The sequence below is a fragment of the Nicotiana tabacum genome, chromosome 5, assembly GCF_000715075.1.
Source record: "Nicotiana tabacum cultivar K326 chromosome 5, ASM71507v2, whole genome shotgun sequence".
NCBI classification, from domain to species: Eukaryota; Viridiplantae; Streptophyta; class Magnoliopsida; order Solanales; family Solanaceae; genus Nicotiana; species Nicotiana tabacum.
Window position 1 is genome coordinate 150,241,668 of NC_134084.1, and position 14,839 is coordinate 150,256,506.

The following is a 14,839-nucleotide window of genomic DNA, read 5'->3' on the forward strand; positions in this document are numbered from 1 at the left end:
GATACAAGTAAAACTAAAATTAAAATTGAGATTATTATAATAAACTATTGTATTTAAAATATAACTAAAAATTAAAGTTGAAACTATTTTTGGTATTTTCAAAGATTATATTAAAATAAAATATAAATAGGTCCAAAGTAATATATCCTTCTAAAAATATCTAATACGTGAATTAAGTAGAGAAATATGGAACTATTTTTGTATTTTTCAATTTTGTGATAAAAATAATGTAAAAAAGTCAAAATTAGTTGAAATAACTATATTAGACCTAAACTAAATATTTAAATGTTAAAATATGTAAAATCTTGGGGAGAGTTAAAAATCACATGACTACAGCTGCCCCTCTTTGACTGGAAATACGAAGTATTTTCAGACAAAGAATGACTAGATAGGTTTTTTGGACCCGACCCTTATTTAGGAAGACCAAAAACTAAGAGGAAGGAGAATGTGACTGAGCCATGGTATTTGAGCCGCCTACATATCCTTGGCTATTAAGGAATCAGGTCACGTGTAGTTCAAAAGTAGGAACAATGATGGAGTATACTGAGGTGGAGAGCCGATTGAGGTGTCGTTTCGTCGAGGTTCCGGTCCGCGGTCCTGCTATTACATCAAAATCAAAAAAATAGAAAGACTAACTAAGCATGTCAGCTATGAGTTACAAAATTCCTATCTATAAGTCTTCTGAAGCTTAATCTTGAGTCTTGAATGGTTCTTCATACAGATTTTAGATTTGAACCTCGACGCTCGCTAGCTGCAAGTGCTAGTTCATTCTTCTTCAGCTTTTTCGGATCAAGACCGGACATGTAGCGCTCGTGACTTCAACCACGTCTTGAGCAGTTCACATCTTTTTTCTGCTTCTGCATTTTGGATTCACTTTCTTTCTTTTCTTTTTGTTCTTTTTTTTTGGATTGAGACTACTTCTGTTGGTCACCTCGGACTGTTGACTCGCATTCTTGCCGCGAGCTTTTGCTGCGTTTAACTTGAATTGAATTCTGAAATGACTTCCCTTGTTCTCCAGGTGGGTGTCTGCTACTAACTTAAAACTTGAAATGACTCTGAAATGAACTTTGAAATGTCTTCCCTCGTTCTCCAGGTAGGTGCCTGCAATCAAAACAACAAAACAAACAAAATTTTCTGTCCCAGTTTGCACTAGGAAGATTTGTGAGTTATTAGTAAAACTGTAAATCACCTATGCTATTGATGCAGTGATGAGAGTAACAATAAAGACTTGACTGGGATGTGCGTCTCCTGTGAGTAAAACCAAGAAAATTTAACTAGCAAATTCATCAGACTAGGTCTTCTATCTTAGGAGAAAGATTCATCAAACTAAGATTTCGACCCTAGGAGAAAATTCAAGAGACTAAGTTTTCTATCTTAGGAGAAATATTCATCAGACTAAGATTCTATCCTAGGAGAAAATTTATCAGACTAGGTATTCTATCTTAGGAGAAAGATTCATCAGACTAAGATTTCGATCCTAGGAGAAAATTCATCAGACTAGGTCTCTTATTTTTGGAGAAAAATTCATCAGACTATGATTTTGATCATAGGAGAAAATTCATCAGACTAGGTCCCTTTTGTTATCTTAGGAGAAAGATTCATCAGACTAAGATTTTGATCCTTGGAGAAAGTTCATCAGACTAGGTTTTCTTTTTTTGTTATCTTAGGAGAAAGATTCATCAGACTAAGACGTCGATCCTAGGAGAAAATACATCAGACTAGGTTTTCTATCTTAGGAGAAAAATTTATCAGATTAAGATTTTGATCCTAGGAGAAAATTCATCAGACTAGGATTTTGATGTTATCTTAGGAGAAAAATTCATCAGACTAAGATTTTGATCTTAGGAGAAAATTCATCAAACTAGGTCCCTTTTTGTTATCTTAGGAGAAAGATTCACCAGACTAAGATTTTGATATCTTAGGAGAAAGATTAATCAGACTAAGATTTTGATCCTAGGAGAAAGTTCATCAGACTAGGTCTTTTTTGTTATCTTAGGAGAAAAATTCATCAGACTATGATTTTGATCCTAGGAGAAAATTCATTAGACTAGGTTTTATATCTTAGGAGAAAAATTCATCAGACTAAGATTTCTTATCTTAGGAGAAAGATTCATCAGACTAAGATTTTGATCCTAGGAGAAAATTCATCAGACTAGGTTTCTTCTCTTAGGAGAAAGATTCATCAGACTAAGATTTTTATTGGGAGGAAAATCCATCAGACTATGACTTTTATCCTAGGAGGAAAAATATGAAGAGCAATGACAACATTTTATGCATACTAGCAAGACAGGTAAGGGAAAAGATTTGAGAAACTTTCCTTTGTCGACTCTTCTCTTCTTTTTTCTCTTTTTTTTTTCTTTTTCTTCTTGTTTTTGAACCAACTTGCTTGCACTGTTTTGTTCCTGTTTCAAATAAAGAAAACTTGTGAGTTTAAATGTGGTGGTTAGTTTGTCGCCTTGACCTTGAGGGCGGCTGCTACTACACTTGCTAAGATAACTTTGATTTCAACTTGGACGACCTTGATTGTTATCGACTACCCATTTTCTTTCAGCCCTTATCACAAAAGCAACTCTACTCCATTCGATCCCAATATCCTCTATCTGTTGCATTTTGCTCATGAATTGACATTTACCGAACCCTTGCATTTCACATGAATCCCAAAGCATGTTGATTGTTACCAACTCAATGCGCATACCACTTTTCCCTGACCTATGCCACTTTGATGTGCTAGCCAAATTCGTTTTGTGTAATTGGAAAGTTGGAAGATAATTTTGAAGTCATTTCTCACTTGTTCTGACCAAACAAACTCAATAAGGGACTCAAACAAAACGAGAGGAACAAAATAAGGGACAAGGGAAAGAGATGATACCTAACAAAAAAATTACAAAGTAGAAACTTATCAGACGTGGATACCAACTCTAATGACCATGACATGCACCTTTGGATTAAGTGGCCTAATCTCTTCGCTGTGAAACTAGGCTTCAGCGCTTCAATTGTCCCATCTGATCCACAATCCTCAATCAACTGGTAGTGCCTTGATGGTTTTCACCATCAAGCCTCTCTCATTTTGTTCTTTTCTCAACTCACCATCGCCTTACGATGCCCATGAGGGTTTTCACTGATAAAACTCTCTCATTTTACCATTTTCTCTCTTTGTGCAGAGAACAACGTATTACCCATGATGCAGGAAGGTCATACTTTCGCCACACACTTGATTTGACATCCTCAAAGATTGGTCGGAAGGTTTTTCTTTGGACCATAATGTGGGCTTTTAGACAGGGTTGTAAAGAAAGGGTGGCATGAAGGCTCAAAATAATTTAAGATGAAAGGGTTCAAAATTACAACTTTTGGAATCGAGTCTGTTGGCAAAATTAAAACTTCTGCCCCAGTTTCTTGGAGTTTGGAGATTTTTTTTTGTTTTTTATGAGAATTCTAAGAAAAACTGCCTCACTCTTGACTTCGAGGATTATGAAATATTTTATTTGGTGCTACCGAACCTTAAGGCTGCCTACGTATCTTGTGGTGACAAGAATCAAGTCGAACGTAGTTCAAACACAAAGTTGGTTTTGTTTTCATTTCCTTTTCTTTCTTGTCTTTTCTTTTTTTTTTTCTCTTTTTTTTCCTTTTTTTCCTTTTTTTTATTTTTTTTATTTTCTAGTTCCTAACTCTACTTTTGATTCCAAAAGAGGGGTATGGAACAAAACAAATTAAGGTTCAAAAGGGGTAGCAAAAGATAAAAGTATTTGGGTAGCAGAATAAAATGTCTTCGTCATACCAAACTTTAAAAATGCCAAGTACAAATGTGCAATTAAAGATACGCAAAGAAATCACACACAGTATCTATTGATGGCATAATCACAAACAAAAGTACCAATGTGCAATACCTGTATCCCAATGAATGAACCTTGCCAGTTCAAAGCAAACTTGATTCAAACTTATCTTGATGTGGAAGAATGTATTTCAGCACTGTTTGATCTACCTCAAACTGCTTGAGAGACATTCCCTTGTTGTATGCTCTCACCAACCTCTTGATTTTCCAGACTTACTACCTCAGTTTCACTCAATTCAAGCTTCAGGTTATCTCAGAATGCGTAAATCTTTATTTGTTTCCTCAAATGCCTCTTTTTATCATGTTCAAAACTGTGTCATTGCTTCATGATTAGACTAACTTTCAAGACCAGGCTAAGAATTATGCATGCATGTTATGTCACTAGAGTCAGCATGAAAATAACTATAAAAGAAAAAGTGACCTAAACAAGAATTGACTAGAACTAACAAAAAATAAGAGATTGCATTAGATAGATGGTGAAACGGGCTTGAACAAAACAAGAAAAATAGACATGGATTACAATCCTGGAACAATCCTAGATAACACTAGATGGGTTACTACCATTAAACAAACTAGGAAAAATAAGAAAAAGAAGGGTTTGAGCCACAAGACAATATCTGGATAACAACCCTGAAATAACCCGAACAACAGAAATGACAACAAAATAAACCACCAAAACTCATCCCTGGCTAGCCAAGAAAGGAGTGTCTTTCCAATTACCAATCTCGACATCTTAGCCACTGGACTGCACATCAAAATTACTGGGACCTTCACCAGTTTCAATATCATTAACTTCAGTTAGCAAGTTCCCAAGAGGATTCTCAAACTCCATATCACCGTGCATCTTTCCCACAAAGTGTGCATCATCATGTGCAGTTAAAGGATTCTATGCAATGTTCTGGGTGTCACTGTCCTGGACCATAATTATCCTTTCTTGAATCATTCTTTCTATCTCCCTTTTCAAAGCACGACAATCTTCAATACTATGTCCTTGGACATTAGAATGGTACATGCACTATATAGTAGGATCAAAACATTTTGCATATGGGTCCGGAGTATAGCCGAGGAGCGGCTCAGTCAGGCCAGACTATTTTAGTTTTTCAAACAAGCTTGTGTAGGGTTCTCCGATTGGCGTGAAACTATTTCTTTGACTTTGTTCCCCTCTATGCCCCTATTTACTAGGGTTATTTGGTGATCAAAAATATTGTGAAGGCTAAAGAGTATTATGCGGTGCTGGTGCTTACCGTAAGGATTGACCCCGTGGCTGGACAGAGGACCGGACGTTTTTCGGAGGAGAATACTGAGGTGGATTATGTGGAGCTCGGGGATAGGTTTGGGGTTGAGGTCGAGGTTGGGGTCGAGGATGAGTATATTGGTGAGGCGGACCCATTGGGCCATGTCGTGATCCTGAGACAACCATAACAACATCATCATTTTTCTTCTGACCCGGCAAGCTTCTTGTAACACTTTGGATTGCCTGTGTGGTTGCTTCTATAGCAGAGTAGCTCATGATCTTGCTCGACTTGAGTCCCTCTTCCGCCATTTCTCCCATCTTTACCACATCATTGAAAGGCTTACCAATGACTAAGATCAAATGGCCGAAGTAAGTAGGCTCCAAGGCTTGAAGAAATTATTCAACCATCTCATCTCATTCCATCGGAGGATTGACCCGTGCAGCTTGCTCCCTCCATCGGAACCCATATTCTCTAAAGCTATTACTGGGCTTCTTTTCTACCTTGGTCAGGGACAGGTGATCCGGGACATTGTCTATGTTGTATTGAAAAGGCCGAGCAAAGCCTGAACCAAATCGTCCCATGTATACCACCTGCTGGCATCCTGGCGGGTGTACCATTCTAGAGCTGCCCCACTCAAACTCTGGCTGAAGTACGCCATCAATAATTCGTCTTTTCCTCTGGCGCCTCTCATTTTTATGCAATAACCTCTCAGATGAGCTACAGGATCCCCATGTCCGTCATACAAGTCAAACTTTGGCATCTTGAACCCGACAGGTAGTTGAACATCAGGGAACAAACAGAAATCTTTATAATCCACACTCACCTGGATTCGTAACCCTTGCATATTTCTCAATGATTGCTCTAAACTCTTTACCTTCTTAAATATCTCCTCTTGCTCCACATTCTTGGGTGGTTTCTCAGTTTCAACATAAGGCTCAAAGTGAGGAGTGTAGGAATAAGGATCTGGGACTTTCAAAGTGTGTTCTGGGGCATAGTATTGGGTATCTGGAGCTCGGAATGCGGGCTCACTAGAGGATCGGTGGAGGGTAGCTTGTGGAGGGGGTACAAAAATAAGAGCAGATATCGAAGTAGGGTATGAGGTTGGTTTGGCTGGTGGAGGATGGAAGATTTGGGCCGAAGTGCCGGGGTAGTTGTGGTAAGGGGTAAATCCCGGTAAGTGTTGTGGGGAAAGATCAACAGTATTTGGCATATGGGCTTGGGACAATGGTGGAATGGAAGCAGGGTTTTCTGCATAGTTGGTAGGGAATGAGGGTGGAGGGTGTCCCTTAATCCAGGCCGAATACATTTCTGTCATCTGACGCTTCAACCTTCGAACCTCCTCTTTCAATTCAGACTCCGACTCTACAAACTCTCTCGACGGGTCAACAACTCATATGTCCAAATCTTTGACATCTATGTCTACCTTGTTCTTTGACCTTGTGTTGTACAGATAACTCGCCAAAGTGCTACAAATTAACCACCCTCTGTTATGATAACGATGAAAGTAATAAAGGAGAGCAAAACAAAGCCAACATGTTAGCGTTAGAGCATTTATCAGATAGAAATATCATATTGCGTGCAATGCCCCTAGCAACAATTAATGGTTCTAGAATGGCTTCGAGGGTACAAAGGTCATATGGCGTCATCCCAATTTCACTCTTCCTAGCCCATTTCCTTCTTCATTTTCCTTTCTAGGACCGCTTGTTTTTTCATTTCTTTCACTCTTTTTTCTTTCTGATTATCGCTCTTTTCTTTCCTTTCATTTCTCGCGTCCCACACTTCATCTTTTTTTTTCTTCTTTATCTTAATGATGATTCGATTGAACCCTATGTAGGTTGCCTACGTATCATGTCCCTCATGAATCAGATCAAGCGTAGTTCTGGAAAAAAGTAATGAACAAATAAACTAAAAATCTTTTTGAATTTTTCATTTATAATTTTTTTTTTGGTTTTTCAAATACAAAATGGAAAGTGCGATGATAAAAGACTTGACAAAATCTTACACCACCTAAAAGACTTAAAACTACTAGACATGACTACAAAGGGAAAGACAAACATAAAAACAGACTCATAATATAAAAAGGCTCCTTAAGCGGCTCCTGAATGTAGTGGTCCTGGGGTATCTGTCATGCTCGAGTCTTGGCAAATGAATCCACACCTGAATGAGAAAAATAATACCAAATAGATCAATGACTCAAGATACTTTGCGACACCACAATACTTCCTATTGGGCACATGCAAGACACGATTGAGCTATTTTTAAAAATTAACCTATGCGGCCAAGAATGACTAGAAGTGCAAACTCAGCAAGGGTGACTACTTAGATATGGAAGTACCTCACTAAGTCTTATATGGATTCAACTCCCAATAACCATGGCCCAAAATCAATTTGCAGAAATGATCCATTTTGCAAAAAACGGCCGATATGGCCAGAAGTGGCCAAAGATGCAAACTCAAAAAGGACGGACCTTAAAGTAATATGACACCTAGTTGTGGACTCAAGATCCTAAGACATGGGTTATTGAACTACTTTTGCGAAAATGACCCAATTTTGCAAGAATAGCCGATGTGGCCAAAAGTGGCTAGGCATGCAAGATATGGCTAAGACCCCGCAAAGACAAGAACCTAAGACTCACTAGGAAGACCGGACCCTATGTGGGTTGTCTACGTATCACGTCTCGAAAGACGAGAATCAAGTTTGCGTAGTTCAGAAAGATTGGATATGGGAGAAAGCTTTAAAAATGACACTAACTTGAAAAAAAAAAAATATTTTTTGTCTTTTTGAAAAATGATGGATCTTTTTTTTGGATTTTTTTTCTCTTTTTTTCGATTTTTGGAAAATGATGGGAAAGTGTAAAATCTTTTTGGATTTTTCTTTTTCAATTTTTTTTGAAAGAAAAATATAACTAGGCCCTTCTTGTTTCATTTTCACCCTACTTTCCCAATTATTGGTACACCAAATGACCTTTTTACCCTCAAAGATGCAACATGTATCACATTGAATGTCTTTTTGGGCCACGAGCCTATTTTTAACAAAATTTGGATAGGCTTCCTACAAAGGGACACGGTACCTAGGACCGAGCCCTGCTAGGTCTAAATGACATGATGCAAATAAAAATGACCTAAAGGTTGACCTAAATTTTGGGTTCATTAACAAGGCAATTCGGGGGAGCGTATCGTCGATGGTGGTTGCTCAAACTTTCCACCCACTCCATACGTCCGACGACCCCCCTCCTAAATTAAGGGTGACTCAAAAAAGAGTTCGTGCACGCGACGCGTACTCCGAGACTTGTTGCAGAAAGAAGACCCATGATTATGCAAATGATGTCAGTTTATAATGCAATAACACATTAAGAAAAGCGATAAATAAACAACCAACAAAACAAGAAAATAAGACAAACAAAGCAAATAAACAAAACAAATGAAGAAAACAAACACCTCAATCGAATATCCTAAAAGCCAACCAGATCAAGTACCAGCTCGAACGTGCAAGTCCCCAGCAGAGTCGCCAGAGATGTCACACCCCTTTTCTTAAACCTACTTCAAACTAACCCTCTTAAATTAATAAAAGGATTTTTGTAAATTTTAAAAGAAGGGTTTTCAATTAGAAAGTGACAAAAATTGATGTTCAAAAGGAAATAACTCAGAGTCGCCACCTGACATTTAATCTCAATGTGCCAGGTCACCGTTTTTTAAAAATGATTTTTCCTTTTAAAAACACTTTGGACTCCAAACTAAGTCTGCACCAGAGATTCGGGTAAGGGGGTTCATTTGACTCGGGGAGAAGGTGTTAGGCACTCCCCAAATCCCGTAACTAGTACGGTTACATACTTGATCTAGTCGGCTTTTAAAATATTCAAGTTGAGGTAAAATCACAGAAAAACAAAATAAACAATCAAGGAGGCTCGAAGTCGTCTCCACCTAACAAAAGAAAATGAAAGCAAAAATAAAAATACTTCGAGTTCTACTTTCGGCCTCCAAATACAAATACTTCGGGGCATATAAAGGATAAAAATATATACAAATTTCGCGGGCCATTCCTCGGATAATAAACTAAAAGAAACGACCTCTTGCCTCAAAAATAAAAATAAAAATAAAATAAATAAAACATAAGATTTGCCTATCCGAGTGTTAGCGGACCTAAGCAAACTATTGACGATTCAACCCAAAAGCAAGAACAAGGAGTAACGAACTTGTCTTGATTCCAAACTTTTTAGTTTTAGTCCAAAAGCCTATTGTAGGGTGCTCAAGGGTTAGTTCTTGTATGTTTTTTGTCTCCATTGAGAAGAAGGGTTTTGTTTCTAGTTTAAAAAGAAAGAAAATCTGATGGGTTTGGACGGGTTTTTGGGCGTAGGTCATGGGTTACATGGGTTGGGAAGATTTGGGCTTGCTAAAATTGGGCCATCTCCTTGCAAGAATTCAACTTGGACTAAAATTCTATAAAATTGGGCTAAGAAAAGGCTAAAAATTTAATCTACTTCTAAAAATATTTATAAGAAGATACAAGTAAAACTAAGATTAAAATTGAGATTATTATAATAAACTATTGTATTTAAAATAGAACTAAAAATTAAAGTTGAAGCTATTTTTGGTATTTTCAAAGATTTTATTAAAATAAAATAAAAATAGGTCCAAAGTAATATATCCTTCTAAAAATATCTAATAAGTGAATTAAGTAGAGAAATATGGAATTATTTTTGTATTTTTCAATTTTGTGATAAAAATAATATAAAAGAGTCAAAATTAGTTGAAATAACTATATTAGACCTAAACTAAATATTTAAATGCTAAAATATATAAAATCTTGGGGAGGGTCAAAAATCACATGTCTACAATGTGTATATTCTCAGCAGAAGTATTGGGGAAACTGTTAGCATGGATAGGACTGGTACGAAGGGTAATTGGCGGGAATGAGGAGCTCAAATGGACATCAGAACATATGAAAGTCAAAGGGTCGAAAACCATGTTTACAGGATATGTATTACAAATGCTATTTACCAGATATGGATGGAAAGAAATAGTAGAATTTTTCAGCACGAAAAGAGAAACAACTTCATAATACAGGAGATACATTGTATAGGACATGGACAGAGTAGCTTAAGGAAAGAACTTCAAAAGTTAAATTTCTATCCTTAGGAGTTGTTAGAGAAGAAGGATTGTACTGAGTTTGGGGCTGCATGTCCAAACTTAGTTATACTGTTATACTTGTACATATTTACTTGGTAATAAAGATTGTCTAATTACCAAAAAAAAAAAGAAGATATATTGGAAAAAAAAAGAAGAGGAAAATTTTGCGGGGCGGGACGGGTAATGAGGGTGTGGATGCGGGGTGGGTGGATGCGGGTGAAAATGCAATGCGGGGCGGGGCGGGTTGAAATTTTGCGGGTTAAGGTAGAACCCGCCCCTCACCGTTTGCCATCTCTATTACGGCCCTCCAAATAATCATTCGTATGTTCCTGCAACACGACTCCAATGGCACTTTAGGATTTAATATATTCACTAGGTAGTGTACACAACTTGTAATTTGAGTGATGACTTTGAATATCTGTATATGCTCTCATTACTTACTTTTATTTCTTCTCACGCAAATAAAGAAGAAATAAAAATGTAAGAAAAAATAGATTAGTCAGATTCGAACCTGAGCCCGCGTTGGCCTTCGAGTCAACCTCGCTGAATACAAGTGTGTCATGCAGCTTTCTACCAAAAAGTAATTCAGAAGATGCAAGAAAATTACATGCAAAAAATACTTGAACAGAGGAGGAGCACATCTCTTGACATTATTGTTTGACCACAAGCCACCTAAAAATGCTATGGCTAAATAGAAAGAATAAAGAAAGTATGTAACATGTTTACCATATTTATCAGGGCAGAGTCTAAGATGATCTTACTAAACAACGGACGAGAAAATAGAACTTCTCAAAGTGAAAGAGGTGCTTCCTAACGCGATATACATGTATACTGTATAGCATTGCAGCCAGCGTCACCAAAAGGAAAGATAACATGATCAACTTCCAAAAATCCTAGGAAAAAATTGCAGCAGAAGAAACAAGTTAAAACACAATTAAAGTATGCAATCAGGAATGAATATTTAACACCCGAAAAAAAATGTACTAAGACGTGTTTTTTCTATTGGTCGAATAAAAAGGTGGAATCAACAGCTGTTATGAATCAACTATACGTGATACTTATGCAGAGTGGTCAGGGTTATACTGTTAATGAAATAACATACATTAGTATGATAATACTAAGGCTTCAGTACAATGCAATGATCAATACCTGGGGATTGGATATAATTATGCCAGAGAGATAAGTCATCAATTCCAGAACAGACTGTAGTGAGTTTTGAACTCCGCCTACCACACAGCGATCACTTTCACGGACATGATCCTGTCCAAGTCCAGTAACGAATATAAGATTATGTAATTTGCAATCAAGAAAAACGACCAAGATGACGAATATTCAACTATGGTTGAAAATTTTAACTATCCACACCTGCATTTGCTGAATGACCGATAAGTCAAACATCCACAAACCCAAGCGCGATGCAGCCACACCAGCCATAAGCATAAATGCTGATAGAAATTTCTTATGGACCCATATCGAAGCTGCACATACCAACAGGCAAGTCCACTGCACACGCAACAGACTATAACCAACTTAAAAAATCAACAAGATTCAACGATTACTCAGTATTTCTGCTGGGAAATTTTTATCATATCATATATTCATACAGCTTTTGGCTTCTAAATTATTTACTACTGCAGTTGATACCTGGGACCATATTGACCAAAGACCGGTTCGAAGTGTTGAAATATGTGATTCTAAGATGGGGTAGAGAAATGTTGCAGCTATCCCTATTGTTGCGCTTGCTCCACGTGCAATTCCAATGACATATGCAGGAATTCCCTCCCATTCCAGCATAGCAGTCATTAACGTTCCGAAGCTGTGGCACAAATTAGACAAAAACATATAAATATACCCTGAGTGTAATAGCTTTAAGACATTTTACAAGAAAGTTAAAGTCCTGCTAAGTATCTTTAAAACCTTTCTCAGGTAAAAAAAGGCAAAAGCACTGAGACTACTGAGCGCATCATCCAACCAGCACGCTGATGCAGTTTCTAATTTCAAGGATGATCTATTGGAAATGATTTTAAATTCAATTGCATGAAAAAAGAAGAAGGAAAAAAGCGTTTCAACAATAAACATAACTACATCTGTAGCGTCACTAAGTTTTACCTGAGTACGGTGAAAAAGAGTAAAGCAAGGGCCAGCCCTGGGAGGACTACATCTTGCTGCATGTACACTTTCCATGCACTAACACAAGGCAATCTTGAGATCCAGCCGACTATTTTCCTCCAGCAATTTTCAGATTGTTCCAAGCCAATTCCATCTGAATGTAGCAAGTTTTTCTGTTCAGGAGAAATAGAGGGGCTTAAATCCAAATATGTTGGCGTAGATCTTGATGCCCTCCTCAGGTTGCTCTCAGTTAGAGCTGGAATACCATTGTATACAGATGTAAGAAGCCAGTATTCTAAGCACACCGATATAACATTCCAAAGTGCTAGAGTCATGGCTGATGCAGTTAGTGAAACAAAACTGATAATGAAGCCAGAAATGACCGGGGCAAATAGCTTGCAAATCAAATCTATTCGTCTTATGACTGAATTCATCTTTGTTAGTTCCCCAGGAGGGTGGCCTTCTGATATTACGACTACCCTGCCAATAAAATACAATTGTAAGTGCCTCCAAATAAGTTAAAAATGAAAATTTTAAGAAAAGGAGGTCGGTCAAAACATTCAGATAGCTCACCATTCTCTTTCGATCAAGATGGTTCCGGCGAGAGTCGAGAGCACAGCAACAGCTCCAGAGATATTAATTAAACTGACAAGTGATATAAATGCCATAAAATTGGCAGATATCAAGTCTGTACGGATTAAAAGAGCAATTACGGCACCTCCAGCAACAATAAACGAGAGATTTTGGCTTAACAACCAAAGTTGGAGAACCTGCAAAAGAGTGTGAGGATTCTATAGCTAATCAGAGGTAAATATTAACATATGTCAATTTTAGAATGGATATTAATCAATCATGTTCAGGGGCTGTGTTAAGAAAGAATGAGAACAAACCTTAACATATGTCAACCTATCCACCCACTGTCCAACGAGGGGACCAAACAATGCCGTAGAAGCAGACTCCACCACACCATAAGCAGCCGTTAGGAGTAAAGAATCTGGCCAGACGTTGATCATGTATAAACCAACAGAGAATTCCCACATCCTGTAATTAGAAAATATAATCAGAAAATACTATGTTCTGATAATTGAATCTAACTACAATGCATTTGTACAATCATTATGCCTTTCATGACATGAATCTTATGCTATATTATTATCGATTTTACAGTGCTACACCGTAGCTCCCGAATCAGAATACCTAGAAAGTCATTGATGCCAGACTAAATTGCACATTAATTTTGTAACTGCTAAAATGTCTTACACGCACGGCACTGCCTAGCTAGAAGTTAATTTCCATCGTGTTCGTTCAGAAAAGAATTATGATTCAACCACAAATAAAATATTAGTTCCATTGATTTCTTTACATGAAAGGGTGACAGTGCTGCAGGTTTAGGTGCAATTTAATCAAGCATAAGGAGAAGTGCACCTCATTTCTCAATTGTAAGACCACATTGTGAAATTCCTGTAGAGAGAGTCCAATTTGTTGGATGTCTGGGGTAGGAAATCAGTTCAATTCTAGTGACAAAATTCAACCTTTTGTATAGAATTTAGAACTTCATAATTCCTAATAAACTGAAAATTTAAATATAAAAAAAAACAATTGTAATCCAACAAGTAGGGTCTGGGGAGAGTATGGAGAAAAGATATGCAATAGTGAAAATGTCAAAAAAGCAGTAATAACAGCAATATAATAGTAAAATCGAAACACAACATCGCTAGATATTAATAGAAATCTAACAATACGAAAATACGAGAACAACGCTACCAAAAAAAAAAAAAAAAAACAAAGAAAGGAAGCAAAGAACATCAGAACCAAATTGCACAACAATGAATAATTTGACCAAAGAACAATTCTCAAATCCAAATCTCAAAATTAAACAAGAAAAGCCAGAAAATAGAGTGAATAATTGTAACCTGGCACTCCATCTAGATAGGAAATGGCCAACATATAGATAATTGAGAAGAGCTGTTGGAAATGGAGAAGGGGTCTGATTTTCTTGGAAAATCAATGGCTCATTCAACATGTTCATGCTCATTTTTTTTGGTCTGAAGCTGAATTCTTTGTAGTTTTAGAACCAAATAATTTTGGATTTCACCAATATAACAAAAAAAGTTGAGGGTTATGATTAATTAAGATTTGATGAACTCTGAATTGAGATATAAAACGATTTCTGACCCTTCACCATTTCATGAATTATAATTAAATACTGTAGTAACTAATGTTTCAGAGGTGCAAAACCCGTAACCAGGCAATGCAGTTGAGTTCTGACTTACGACTTATTACTAGTGTATAGAAGCAGTTGAGGAAAATGCCATTCGGCACGTGCACTGCATTGACATGTGTCATTTCTTAGTGTAATTTTATTTGACTTAAGTTTAACTTACCCCAAAAAAAACTTATACGTTGAATTTTTTTTTAAATAAATGAAATGTATGGGGAATCGTAAGTTTATCGGCCAAAAGTGAAAAAGAAAAAGAAAATCATTGTCCATTTTAGCAATCAGATTTGGCATTTGTCTTCTTACAGAAACAAATCTCTGT

At 37.0% G+C, this 14,839-nt stretch overlaps 1 protein-coding gene across 2 annotated transcripts; it reads right to left on the bottom strand.

Moving 5' to 3' along the window:
* Positions 1 to 7,014: 7,014 nt before the first annotated feature.
* Positions 7,015 to 14,562, bottom strand: LOC107792568 (solute carrier family 40 member 2). 2 transcript variants are annotated; one of them, XM_016614792.2, is made up of 9 exons: positions 14,213 to 14,562; positions 13,190 to 13,340; positions 12,873 to 13,069; positions 12,300 to 12,779; positions 11,835 to 12,006; positions 11,556 to 11,693; positions 11,340 to 11,450; positions 10,917 to 11,083; positions 7,015 to 7,221 (listed from the first exon to the last, which is right to left on the bottom strand). In XM_016614792.2, the coding sequence occupies exons 1-8, from the start codon at positions 14,332 to 14,334 to the stop codon at positions 10,937 to 10,939; spliced, it is 1,518 nt and encodes a 505-aa protein (XP_016470278.1). In that variant the 5' UTR covers positions 14,335 to 14,562; the 3' UTR covers positions 7,015 to 7,221; positions 10,917 to 10,936. The 2 variants fall into 2 exon arrangements, with proteins under 2 accessions (XP_016470278.1, XP_016470277.1); XM_016614791.2 differs by lacking the exon at positions 7,015 to 7,221 and having other exon boundaries at positions 10,775 to 11,083.
* Between the last annotated feature and the right edge of the window lie 277 nt (positions 14,563 to 14,839).